Below are 13,716 nucleotides of genomic sequence, written 5' to 3'. Positions count from 1 at the left end.
TGCACCATAGCCTTCCACTGTCTTGGATTAGTGGTCTTTTGCTTGAGGGTACACTTGGGCGCGCTGTTCCATCTTGTTTCTCTTCCTCTTGCTTGTTTTGAACTTTTTATAGTTTATATATAATATATCTAATTTAATGTTGTTACTGTTCTTAAAATATTTCATTTCAGTTATTTCTTACTTCTCTTGTAGCGTATCTATTTTCTCTCCTCACTGGGCTCTTTTTCCCAGTTGGAGCCCTTGGGCTTGTAGCATCTTGCTTTTCAAACTAAGGTTGTAACTTGGCTTTTAATATAAATAATAATATGTGCTTTCAACTATAAGTGTTGAAGTAACGCACCCCAATAACAACATTTCTACCACTCCCGTGATCTCTTCCGAAGCGAACGCTCCCTTTGGTTGTTGACAACTTGACAGTCTTTCTGAGAGTGAGTGACACTACACACGGGGGTAAATTTGTGATGGAACCAGATACAATGACAGATGTAGAGAAGTTAAACTTAGATTTTCCACCCGAAGTAGTTCAAGCCATTCAGGAGGTAATGATAATTTTCCATAGTCTACTTCCGTAATATATATACAAACTAAGTTTATCATGGTTATGGGCTAGGCCCCGGTTGTAAAAGTTAGCTTATTTCCACTTGGCACTTACTGTATTGTCTAAAATAAAACAGAAATATCAAAGAAAAATTATTCCAGATAGCCTGAGCATTGTAAAACCGTTTTCCTAGTGTATTCAGAGTGGATTTGAATGGTATTGTTGTTAGAACGACATTTGAGAACCATATTTCTCAGAGGAAAGGGGTGTATGTATGATGACAGCCATCCGCTATGACCCCCTCATCAAGAAGCCTTTGGATATCAGTGGCAAGTTCCTCCCACGTGCATAGAAAATGGGGATATTCTTCACATTTTCTTGTCTGTTTTTCTGCAAAATTTCTACACAAAAACATCACATAACCTAAACTTCCCCCACCTAACATAATCTACAAGCTGTGTTCTTATCTAACGGGGGCCCAACGCCCCCTGCAACCTCCCTTACACGGCCATATTCTTAGCTGGCCATTGTTACACATACAGGTGGCCGCTATTATACGTACACCCTCCTATGGATAAGAATACATCAGTCGAAGGGTGGTTGCACAGAGGCGTTAGCATCCCTCCCCATTAGAAAAGTAGGTAAGGAAACTGCTTGTAGGTTAGGTTAGGTGGGGAAGTTTAAGTTAGTGGTATTCATGCCAGGGGCAGTTTCTGTCCGTCGTTATACAAAAGCCCCAAAGGAAACGAACTGATACAATCTAACTTTGGGTTCCCAGTTTTATTGTAAAACAGTGCAATATTAGTTAGGACATTAGAAGTTGCTTAAGTGAATGGATCTTTGCAAATACACTATTTTATATCCCATATAGGTTATTACTGCCAAAAACCATTGTTAATGTTACAATTACTCTCCGCTCCCCCGTCTCCCGTTGATGTCGACTGGGGAAGGGAGGGCGCAATACTTATTTTTTGGGCTCAGGCCATGTCGTCATGATGGAAGTCCCTTTAGGAGTAGCTTCCTAGGGTATATTTGACTATAGTGATATTCCCAGAGAATTTTACCTTTAGGTCTCCAGAATTCTAACTCCTGGCGCGATTATCCCTAATTTTCCTTTGTTCCAACACAGAGTACTTACCTCGAACTACTTTCTTAGGAGTATCTGGGATCTCCTCCCAACCGACCAGAGTTTTGCGTAGTTTACCCTAGTCCCGTTTTCTATGAGGGGTAACCTCAGGTGGAGTGGTACACGCCCTGAGGCTATCCCCAAGTCAGAGAGCATGCTTGCTCAGGTCTCGATCTCCAGTAAGTTCTCTGGTCGCGTTGTGATAACATCTCGACGCTCTCTCCTTACCCAGTGCGACCCTTTGTGTCCGCGACCCCCCTTTTGTGTCTTACGCGGTCCCACGTGGACCCATTGTGTTCATTCTATAACCCTTCCTACCCTTATCCTCTGTGTTTGTCTTGTAAGGGCAGCTTATGCTCTCCTACAGCCACGTGTCCGGAGTGCGAGTCCTGGAACGTGGTGCAGTGGGAGCGCTTCGGCACCAAGAAGAAGAAGGCGTCCAAGAGGTCACATAGGAAGACGAGCCTCTCCTCGCCGCTTACTTCTCCCGATGCCTCGTTGAATGGAGCTTCTTTTATACAGCCACCTTCCCCTACCCAGAGTAGGGGACGAGGTAAGTCAGTTGTGGGGAAGTGGCCCATTGCTCTTCCCCAGGAGTCTGAGTGGGTGCGGTATAGCTCCAAGAAGAAGTAGGCGACGAAGAGGTCGCCTAAGAAGCTGAGCGTCCCTTCCTCCCTTGCTTCGCCGGGCGTCTCGTCTGACAGAGCTTCCCTACCACCCTCCTCTACCCAGAGTAGGGGACGAGGTAAGTCCGTTGCAGGGAAGAGGCCCGCGGCCCTTCCCCAAGAGTCTGATCTTCAGGATAGTGGGGTTGTGGCGTCGTTCCAGACGAGTGAGGGGCGGGAGTGTGTATGGGAGACGGAGTCCTGGTGCAAGCAGGCCACGTCTCCTCTGATGACCTCATGTGGGGGAAAAATGTCCCTAATTCTTCTCCAGCCTCTTTGGCGTGTTTTTCAGTCACTTCTGCAGCCGAGGACGTTGCCGAGAAGGAGCCTCCCAAGACGAGGCGCTGAGGAAGCTCAGGAGACAAAGGGAGAAGTCCCGCAAGAAGTTGTCACGTTCTCGCTCCCCCTCGAGGTCGTGCCACTAGAGTCGGCGCTCAAGATCCCCCAAGAGCAGTGAGTGGGTGGTGGTTCACCTCGACAGGCTGCTGGAGCTAGCGGCGGCACCGGGCCCTTCAAGTTGGCGTCCGAGGACGAACTCCCCGGATAGATACTCCTCTGGCAGCAGCGGCACCCGACGGAGGGACTTATCATGGCAGGTTCCTGTCGACAGGCGTAAGTCCGCGAAGGTTCCGGTTCCATCCGCCCAGCGGAGAGAGTCGCCCCTTCGGTCTGGCAGACGAGTCCTGACCTCCAAAGGCTACCTAGCTCGTCACGAGCGCAGCCCTCGGTTTTCCTCGACGGGCAGGCCCGCAGATACGAGAACCTCCGGAAGAGTTGTTGGACCCAGGACGGAGGCCCCCGTTCCGACGGCGATGCCCGTCCTTCGACGTGAACCCCGGCAACCTTACAGCAGGCTCTGGCAGACCGGCATAAGTACGCGAGGGTTCCGACTCCTTCCGCCCAGCGGAGAGTCGCCCTTTCGGTCTGGCAGCCGTGTCCCAGCCTCCAAGACTTCGACAGCCAGGTCTCGGTTGACTGGCATAAGCCCGCGAAGGTTCCGACTTCTCCCGCCCAGCGGAGAGAGTCGCCACTTCAGACTGGCAGCCTTGTCCCGGCCTCCGGTTCTTCGATGGCCCGCCCTGAACGAAGAAACCAACCAGCCAGCACGGGGAAGCCCGTGGCTCCATGGATCTCCGCAGGATCTCCATCCTTCCAGCGGAGGTAGCCGCTGGCTCGACCCGGCAGCATGGCACCCATACCCGGTACCACGACAGCTCCATTCAGGCTTCGTGGTCAACCGCTGGTATACCAGGGTACTCGCACCCCACGGATTTCCCCGGGAGGGGGTAGACCCATGACGGCTACCTCCGTCCCAGTGGCTTCATCCGTGATGGAGATAGCCGCTCCATCGTCCCGGCCAGCCCCATCCAAGCATTGGAGGTGGCTGCTGACACACCCATGACGGCTACCTCCGTTCCGGCGGCTCCATCCATGCCATCGTCCCGGCCAGCCCCATCCAAGCATCGGAAGAGGCCGCTGACATGGCAGGGTACTTGAACCCCACGGATTTCCCCGGGAGGGAGTAGACCCATGACGGCTACCCCCGTTCCTGATGGCTACCCCCGTTCCTGACGGCTCCATCCGTGACGAAGGCAAAGTGGTTTTCCCCCTAGCGGGTCGAACGGGGCTATTGCCTCTCCAGTGGCTGCCTCAGTGGCCGCTGGAGAGAGACCCCCGCACCTTTGCCCAGTGCCTCTTCGGCTCCGTCCGCCCGTCGGATGTAGAAGTTGGCACACGTAATCTTTCCCTTGCCTTGCCCCCCCGTAGGGGAGCTTCGACTCCTCAGTTAACCTTCAAACCCTCCTATTCGGGCTCCAGGAGAAGGCGTTCAGGCCGCGGCTCTCGAAGGAGTTAGGAGGGGAGGCCCCCTACTCCTGCTGGCACCTCAGGTGGGGAGATGCCTCAAACGATCTTGGCAAGCATGGCGGGACCACGGATCGGATCTGTGGACCGTAGCAGTACTAAAGGAGGGGTACAAGCTGCCCTTAGCGGACCCCCACCTTGGATCCCAGATCAACAGGCGGAGTGGTTGGCACCCAACGCCCCCTTGAGAGTAGCAGTATTGCAGGGAGGAGGCTCGGCAATGCTGGCGAAAGGGGTAGTAGAACCAGTCGAGAAACCGAGTCCAGGGTTCTATAACAGGCTCTTCCTGGTGGAGAAGGCGACAGGCTTCTGGAGACCGGTCATAGACCTTTCAGCCCTCAACAATTCGTGTGCAACACCGACTTCAAGATGGACACTCCGAAGTCGGTCCTAGCGCCCTTGAAGGAGGAGGACTTCATGAGGTCCGTAGGCCTCAAAGATGTCTACTTCCAGGTCCCTGTTCATCCCTCCAACAGGAGGTTCCTAAGGGTAAAATGGAGTACTGAAACGTGGCAGTTCAAAACCCTATGCTTCGGACTGTCGACAGTCCTCAGGGCTTCACGAAGGTCTTCGCAACAGTTTCAGGCTGGGCGCACGAACAGGACGTCCTCCAGATTCGGTACCTAGATGACTGGTTATTGCTTTCAGTCTCAGAGCAAGTACTGAGGGAGCAAGGCGAGAAGCTCCTGCAGTTCTACAACGTCTTGAGTATCATCATCAACCTGGAGAAGTCCCGGCTGGTTCCTCCACCAGGATGACCTACCTAGGGTTGGTTCTAGACTCCCGGATGGCGAGGGCCCTCCGCGGAGAAACTGGACACCCTGAAACAGATATTCTGGCCCTTCCTGTCGGGCCAGCCCAGGAGAGCCAAGGTCTGGCAGAGACTGATAGGACTCCCCGCACTAGATAGTCCTAGTGTCCCCGGAGACGAAGGAAGTCCTGGGGTGGTAGCAATCGGAATGAACACCCTCAAGGGAATTCCCTTTGCTACCGACCTTCCGGAGAGGCTCCTGTTTACGGACGTATCCAAGGAGAGCTGGGGTGCCCATCTTCTCGACAAAACGGCAAAAGGTAAATGGGAAGTCGAGGAGACGAACCTGCACATATACGTGCTGGAGATGAGGACCGTACAAAGAGCGTGCCTAGAGATCGTCCATCTACCCCGGGGAAGCTCCGTGGATCCGGGGTGCCACAACGCCACGGAGGTGGCCTACGTGAAAGAGCAAGGAGGACTGAAGTCGAAGGAATGGTGCAGTCTCACGATGGAGTTCCTAGAATGGGCTGAAGTGGAACAAATCAATTTTTCAGCCAGGTTCTCTCCGGTGAAGAGGAACGTCCTGGCCGACAGCCTCAACAGGATGGGTGAAGTGGTAGGGCCCTAGTGGTCCCTACACCCAGAAGTGGTCAAAACCCTCTCCCTGAAGTGGGGCTCGCCGGTGATAGACCTCTTTGCCACGAGACTAAACGCACAGCTCCCCGTGTTTTGTTTTCCTGTGCCAGATCCAACAGCAGCGTTCGAGGACGCCTTCCAATGAGACGGACGGCCAACCTGTGGGTGACGTTGGTAGCGCCCTGGTGGCTAGAGAGAGAGAGTGGTTCGCGGATCTAAAGGAACTGGCATGCCTTACACCTGGGCCACTTCCGGACAGACCAGACCTTCTCCGGCAGCCTCACTTCCAGAGGTTCCACGAAAAGCCCTTGGTCCCTCCTTCACGTGTGGAGGTTATCGAGCGTCTCCTGAAAAAGGAAGGATTTCCGTCGAGGACGTCATCAAGGATGTCAGGGTACCTGAGGCGTTCGTCAGTCGAGGTGTACCAGGCGTAGTGGGCTACCTTTTCTAAGGGGTGCTCCTCAAAGAACATCAGGCCGTTAGGGGCCTCCATTCACGAGATAGCAGACTTCCTGGTCTATCTCAGGGACGAAGTGGGCATGTCCATCCCAAGTCTTCTTCCTGAAGGACATAGACCTGGGTGCCTCCAGGTAGATCTCGACGCTCTTCAAGAGCTTCGAGCAGTCGTTTTCCCCCCAAACCGTTAGAGTGCCCCAGGGAGATGTGGCTAGGGTACTTGAAGATGTTTTGGAACCTCCCTTCGAGCCTCTAAAAGACATTCTAGACAAGGAGCTCACCCTCAAGGCAGTCTTTCGTTTAGCTCTGGCATCAGCAAAGAGTAGGTGAGATTCTTGGCCTGTCGTACGGGATCTCGCACTCGAAGGGCTGGCGAGAAACTACTTTCAGATTCTTACCCTCCTTCGTAGCCAAGACTCAGAATCCAGCTGTTTGGGACCCCAAAGTGGAATTGTTTTCAGTGCCAGCTATCCCTCGCTCAGACAACCCGAGGGACTTGCAGTATGGCAGTATTTAGAAAGGACAGCTAGCCTTCATCCCGAGATCAAGAGTCTGTTAATTTTCCTCGGGACTCTGAAGAAGCCAGTCTCCAAGAACACTTTCTTCTTCTGGATAAGGCATGTGATCGTCAGGCCCTACAGTAGTGCAGGGGTCCCCTTTCCAGGAAAGCCCAGACCCCACGGCATTAGGAGTCTAAATACTTCTTTGGCGTTTGAGAAAGAAATGGCAGTGGGCCAAATCCTGAGAGCAGGTACTTGGTTTAACCAGTCGACCTTTACGGCTCACTGCTTGAAGGACTACTCGAGAAAGTCCCTGGGCGGGTTCTCGCTCGGTCCCGTCATTTCCGCATTCCAAACGGTTTAATGGTGTAGCCCCAGTGGTAACTGCGGGTAGCAAGTCCAAGAGACACAGGTTCCTTCCTGAGCCCCCTTGTTCTTCCTTCCCCTATTCCCTTACCGGAAATGACTCGGGTAGCCCCCTGAAACTGCCATGGGATACACTATCATTGGAAGGACATGTCTCCTAGGATTCTTGCAGAAGTGAGTTACTTAGACACTAAGATGGTTTTTTGCGTAGTTTTCCCTATTTTCTCGTGTTTTCTTTGAGATCAGCAGAACCTAGTCTCCTACCTAAGTTCCTCTTCTATTCTCGTCACGGTCTCTAGGTCCTGAAGGACAGTCCCACCTCCTAAAGTATAAGTCTCCTAAGAAAATAGTTCGAGGTAAGTACTCTGTGTTGGAACAAATCACAAATTTTAAGTAATTTGTATTTTTCCTAACAGTACTTACCTCGAACTACTTGCTGGACTTTATAGATACCTAAGCTATCAAGAACTTACTGGAGATCGAGACCTGAGCAAGCATGCTCTCTGACTTGGGGATAGCCTCAGGGCGTGTACCACTCCACCTGAGGTTACCCCTCATAGAAAACGGGACTAGGGTAAACTACACAAAACTCTGGTCGGTTGGGAGGAGATCCCAGATACTCCTAAGAAAGTAGTTCGAGGTAAGTACTGTTAGGAAAAATACAAATTACTTAAAATTTGTGATTTTAGGGATATCGCATACTGTAATATCAGAGGACGTATTCTTGACACGCCACATAGCTATCTTCACCCCGAATAGCGTTTACGCTTCGAGAGGGAAAAGTGGCAAGAAAACGAAGGGGAGCCGTTAATAAGGTACCTCTCCTCCACTACTGTTTTGAGTATCTAGATGACGTCATGTCCGCCCGCCATCTTTATTCCTTTTATCGTAGCGCCATTGTTCGGTGATTTTCCTGTGCTCTCTCGTTATTTCGGAAGATTTTGGATTTAATCATGCTTTCTCCAACCTCATCTACCTCTGGAAAGTTGAGTATTGATCTTTATATTGTATAAATGTAAGCTCTTGCCTTTTTTTAATATGAATTAAAGTTAAATTAACGTTGCAAGAGCTGTTGCCTAAGCCGGAGGCGTCATGGGCGCTGTCGTTTGTAACGCATGAGTCATTTAGTTAGCCAGACCGACCTCCCCGGTTTTAATAGCTTAAATATCTTTAGCCATTTAGCCTTCATTGCTAGGAATTCTTTATATTATGCCGATAGTATTTATATTAGCTTCGGCGATTTAGTAATTGAGCCTTGTTTACGCTAGGCTTCCTAGCCTAAGCATTCAGTTTATAGTACTTTCATGCATGATATAATACTCTTTCCTAGTGTTATAATTTTAATGAAGCCTTAGGCGAATTTTATACATATAAGATATATTGATTGCATTATATTTTCCTCTTCCAAGATAGTATACGAGAGAGTTTCGGTGATTTAGGTAATCGATTCTCACTGTCACTAGGCTACTAGCCTAGTGGCTATAGTATACATTCATACATGTTCCCCGATTGCCCTTATGTATCGTTTTTATTAATTCAGGCAGAGATAGATATCTCCGAGACTATTGATAAGACGATACTTGTCTCCTACGGAGACTCAAGAGCAATCTCTCCTTCCCTCTGAGTTAGCCTAGGCTATAACCCTAGTCTATCGTACCTTGAGTTGTAATTCAAGCAGGACTAGGCTAGGGTTTTCTGTCCTTTCCCTGTAACTGCAGAGGCAGGTTTTTGGGTTTTGGTCAGAACTTCAGAGTATTTAGTCTGATGCCAGTAGCTGGCTGACAGGGTGAATAACATTCCCCTGCTGGACTATGCTGCCGGCATAGGAGGCTAGACCTCCCTAGACCACACCTGAAGACTTTATAAAATATGATACCTTCTCCCTGTGGTCTAGCTGACTAGTCCTGTGCTGGCGGACCCTGGCTGAAGAATAGCATTTTTACTGCCTAGGCGACACCGGCTTTACTACTAGAACAGAGTTTCGTTAGGTGAGGTAGGACCGGCAACCCTGCCGGCTCCTCCCACACCCTATAGGACCCTCACCCCTCCCCATTCTGTCCTTTGGTGATGGCCTAACCATCACAAACTCTTGGCCATCGTCCTACAATCGAGCCTATTGCCGGTAGGTTTTGGGGCTGGCTCTGGCTTCTGTCTGTAGTGGCACAGTCACTCAGCTCTCCCTTACGATCATAGGGTTCCGGGTGAGTTAGGCTGGCTGCCGGCAGAAGATCCCTTTACTGTAGAGTGTTCTTTAGTCCTCTCTTGGACTGCCATTCATAAACTGTGCCGGCAGAGACCGGCAATAGTTGTGGATGGGTGGAAGCCTGAATGACACATTCTCCCCTTCCATTTAAATCCTCATTCTGGAAGAAGGTAGTAAGGCAGAGCTCTTACACCATCCTTTGATCCATGCTTTCTCTCTCTCTATTAGTTGGTACCACTGGGTTCTAACGTGCCGACAGTTCTAGCTAGCTGCCGACAGCCAGAGAGGTTGCTGACCGCCGTGTCTAAATATCTAATCGCCGGCTGGGAAAGCGATCCACTGGCTGCTGGCGGTCTTCCGGCAGCCGGCGAACTGCCGGCCAATACCACAGCCTACAATACATCGACTGAACTGTACCCTGGTACTAGCCTGCCGGCATATGCCGTCTGGAACTACAGTATATGACTATACAGTAGCCAGTAAATTTGCAATATAGATCATACTGCAAACAGAAAACTACAGTATAGATTATACGGTAGCCAAAATTTTTCAGCATATCCTGTGTTGTCATGCGCAGCTTATTGTTGAGACCATATGATATAAAGAAAGTACTGTAAGTTCTTTCTATATACTAATTAGTGATCACTGATAACAATCCCCAATCTTAAACTGTCTGGAAGCTAGTGTTAAGTTACACTTACCTATCCTTACAGGATAGTAATCTTCCGATGGATTTTCCAAAATAAAATGACCCATAGTTTTAATTTTGAGGGAGGTCACAGCAATTGGCTGGGTAGGAAACACATGTATGTGTCTTTCCTATTTAATTTCTAGCTTAACTATCCTAAGCTACATGCAAAAGACAAAATATTTATTATAATATTTGTATGTTTTATCATGTGAGATGAATCACTGTATACTCATTTTATTTTCCTCTCTTTACAGGAGGACCAACCCAAGTGTAAGAGCGTCTTCTGCAACGTGCGGAGTATGAACTTCTGCGGCATGAGGTGTGCAGGACGCATTCACGCTGTTCCATCACCAAGGGAACTCTGAAGTATTGGGACCCCCAGGTATGTAACATCAGTAAAACCTTGGTTACTGAGGCTTTCAATGACCCCCAGTCAGCGGAGTCAATGGATGCAGCAAGGGAGAAGCTGCGTGAATGGGTCCGCGGTTTTCAGAAGAACACCACAGGGCCTTACCTTCCAATTAAGAAGATGCGGGCCTATCTTTTCCCCTGGGGATCTAAAGATGCTGTTATACCACAGCCTCACCCAGAGATCCCTTGCGTCCAGATACCAGTAGAGTCTGATGTCTCGGACACGATGAAGGACATCCAACTTGACGACAGGATGTCAGAAGTGTCAGAGGACACTGAAAAGGACCTTCTTGCTGGAGGTCAGAAGAGGAGTCGACTATGGCTCCTGATACTGAGGAGGAAGAAGTCGAAACAGTTTCGGTCTCAACGGTTCCTGCCCCAGAACCAGTTCCCTCGATATCGTCTGCTCCCCCATCTGACGACATAGGGAAGACTCTGTCTTCCATTATGACATTGGTGCAGCAGATACAAAAGCAGAATGCTGAAAAGGAAGCTGCGTTGAGGTTGGAAATACGCCAACTTGCAGCATCCCGTTGGTCTGACAAGAGACTCAATGTGAAGGAACTTCCTTCATGTTTGTATGTGAATCCGTGGAGGCATGCAGAGTACATGCCCATAACAACTGGGAAGTTTTAAATATTTAACTTAGCCGGTGAATATATAATAGCTGCAACTCTGCGGCTCGACAGACACATGCATAAAAAATCTCGCGAGCGATCGCTATGCAGGTTGCGGGTGTGCCCACCAGCGCCAACTGTCGGCCAGATACCACTCTCGGATGTAAACAAAACCTTCAATTTCTTCTATGTCGACGTTGACGACAAGACGTACTTTTACTCGCTGTAGAACCTGGAGTTTTTCCCATCATATTTGGTGAAGTACTTTAATTTGGTTTGAGCTTTCGCAGTACAGGTGTTTTTCTTCAAAATAAACCCTTGAACTCTTTTTTGAATCGGATTATTTGTTGATGACTTAGATCGTTTTTTGGAATTTTCCCTTGACTAATTCAAAATGGCTGACCCTTCTCAAGTTCCCAAGTTTCGAAAGTGTAATGCTAGGGACTGTAATAGGCGTCTTCCAAAGGCTTCTCTCGACCCTCACACTGTTTGTTCCAATTGTCAGGGTAAAACCTGTCAATTGGGAGATCGGTGTGAGGAATGCGTGGGCCTTTCGGAATTCGATTGGATCGAATTTGATAAATATACACGCAGACTAGAGAGAGATAGGGTAAGGAGAAGTTCTTCTAGGTCCGTAGATTTTTCCTCTCCACATGCCCCTGAACCTAATCCTTCCCCTGTAGTGGTTGTTCCTAACCCCCCTCCTAGCACTCAGGAACCGTCTTTGCAAGACATGATGCGTGCTATTCATGCCTTGGGGGAGAGAGTTGAGGCTTTAGCAAGTGACCGGAATCAACTCATGGCGGACGTGAAGGAACTCAAGTGCCAAAGTGCCACGGCGGAAAGTGGGAAAGTGCCTAGTGTTACGCAAAGTGTTGTGAACAGTGTTGCGACCGAGGGTTCGTCTGTTCGTGCCTGTCGTCCACCTAGTCCGGGACCTCTTGCAAGCTCCCAAGCCCAGGGGAGAAGCAATGTCGTACGACTTATGGGTTCGAGAGGCCTTGATCAGCGAACAGACGTTCCCTCTTTGGTATCAGGCAAATCTCGTCAAGATCGCCCCTACCATAAAACGAGAGAGCCCATTTTTACCTAGTCGTCCGAAGGTTTTTCACGTAAGAAACCTTGGACCAAGGTCTCAAGACCTTTAAAACGCAAGTCGGTCCCTTCAGGACAAGTCCAACGTCCCGGATGTAGCCACTGGGACAGTTCGGACCCGTTGCCGTCATCTGATGACTGCTCGCCGCCTAAGAGAGGCAAAGTTGTGCCGTCTCAGTCGCTAACCCCGTCTGTTACCGCACCTGCTTCCGTAGACGCTAAATGGGTGTTACTGCAAGACATGCAGTCTAAGCTTGCGTCCTTGATGGAGGACTACAACGCTGAGAAGGTTTCCGTTGAACCTACTGGCCATCAGCCATCCAAGCGTTCTGTTGTGCGTCCTGTTGACGTGGATGTAGCTTTCTCGCGTCAACCAGTTGGGGTTGTTCCTCCCCCGATGCGATCCAGTGTGGATTTCCAGCCGCACGTTGACGTTAGGCAACGCACTGATGCGATTGGTGACGTTCAGGACGTTCACCAACCATCAGAGTTGACTTGTTTTGACGCGGTGCGTCAACCTCCGCAACCTGGTATGGTGTTGACTGCACAACCCAGACGGTCTAAACAGTCTCGGGTGGACGCTGTGCGTCCTCGCGCACCTGTTGTTGTTGACAGTTCCCAGACTGTTCAGCAGTTTCAGGACGCTGCATCCTGCTCCGTCACGTATGCACCAGTGCGACCGGACTCTGCGAGTCAAACGTTGCCTACACCTTTGCCGTTTTCTCATCAGTTATCAGATGAGGAACTGTCAGATGAGGACGTTGCTGAACCACAGCCTGAGGATCAGCCTTCAGAATTAGATGAGCCTAAATCAGTTCCACCATCTATGGACTTTAGAAAAGTCATGGTTGTTTTTAAAGAGTTGTTCCCTGATCACTTTATTTCTGTGGCTCCTCGTTCGCCGCCGTCCGAGTTTGTTTTAGGCGTTCCTGCTACCATGCCAGCCTTTACGAAACTCGTTCTCTCTCGCTCATCCAAGAGAGCTTTACGGCTGTTAGGCGATTGGTTAGAGACCAAGAGGAGTTTAGGGAAGACGGCATTTGCCTTCCCCCCATCTAAACTCTCGTCTAGATCGAGCGTCTGGTATGCCACGGGAGAAGTTCTCGGCTTGGGAGTTCCTGCCTCTGCCCAGGGCGACTTCTCAAGTCTTGTAGACTCTCCCCGTCGCCTTGCCATGAGACGCTCGAAGATTAGTTGGTCACCCTCGGACCTGGACCACCTTCTTAAAGGCATATTTAGGGCGTTTGAAGTCTTTAACTTCCTGGACTGGTGTTTGGGAGCCCTGAGTAGGAAAATCTCATCTGCCGATAGGGATGTTTCCTTACTCATTATGTCCTGCATGGACAAGGCCGTCCGCGATCGGTCCAACGAGCTTGCCGCTTCATTCACGTCCGGAGTCCTTAAGAAACGAGAGTCTCTGTGCTCTTTTCTGTCAGCAGGAGTGACGCCATGCCAAAGATCTGAGCTACTCTTTGCGCCCTTGTCTAAGTGCTGGTTTCCTGAAGTCTTGGTTAAGGGAATTGCCTTGTCTTTAGTGCAGAAGGACACCCACGATTTAGTTGCGTCCACGGCTCGCAAAGCTCCCCCTTTGCCTGCCTTGTCTGCTAGACCTAGGATAGACACTCCAGCGTCCAGGTTTATCCCGCCCTTTCGTGGCAGAGCCTCCAGCAGGGGAGGTGCTCGTGCCGAAGGGAAGAGAGGAAGAGGAAAGGATCCAAGTCCTCTCGGGGCAGAGTCTGACTGCCCGCAACTTCAGACAGCAGTAGGAGCCAGACTCAAGAACTTCTGGCAAGCC

The 13,716-nt window shown here is 50.2% G+C and overlaps 1 protein-coding gene across 1 annotated transcript in view; it reads left to right on the top strand.

Moving 5' to 3' along the window:
- Window positions 1-382: 382 nt before the first annotated feature.
- The window catches only part of Vps53 (vacuolar protein sorting 53), a 363,462-nt gene continuing 350,128 nt past the window's right edge, over window positions 383-13,716 (top strand). Inside the window, exon 1 of the mRNA XM_068378791.1 lies at window positions 383-539. Within this exon, the coding sequence (XP_068234892.1) occupies window positions 462-539 (78 nt within the window). The 5' untranslated portion in view covers window positions 383-461. The remainder of the gene's footprint in view (window positions 540-13,716) is intronic.

The sequence above is a fragment of the Palaemon carinicauda genome, chromosome 8 (genome assembly GCF_036898095.1).
Source record: "Palaemon carinicauda isolate YSFRI2023 chromosome 8, ASM3689809v2, whole genome shotgun sequence".
NCBI lineage: Eukaryota > Metazoa > Arthropoda > Malacostraca > Decapoda > Palaemonidae > Palaemon > Palaemon carinicauda.
The sequence above is the reverse complement of the archived record's forward strand: the minus strand, read 5'-3'. Positions and strand labels throughout refer to the sequence as shown.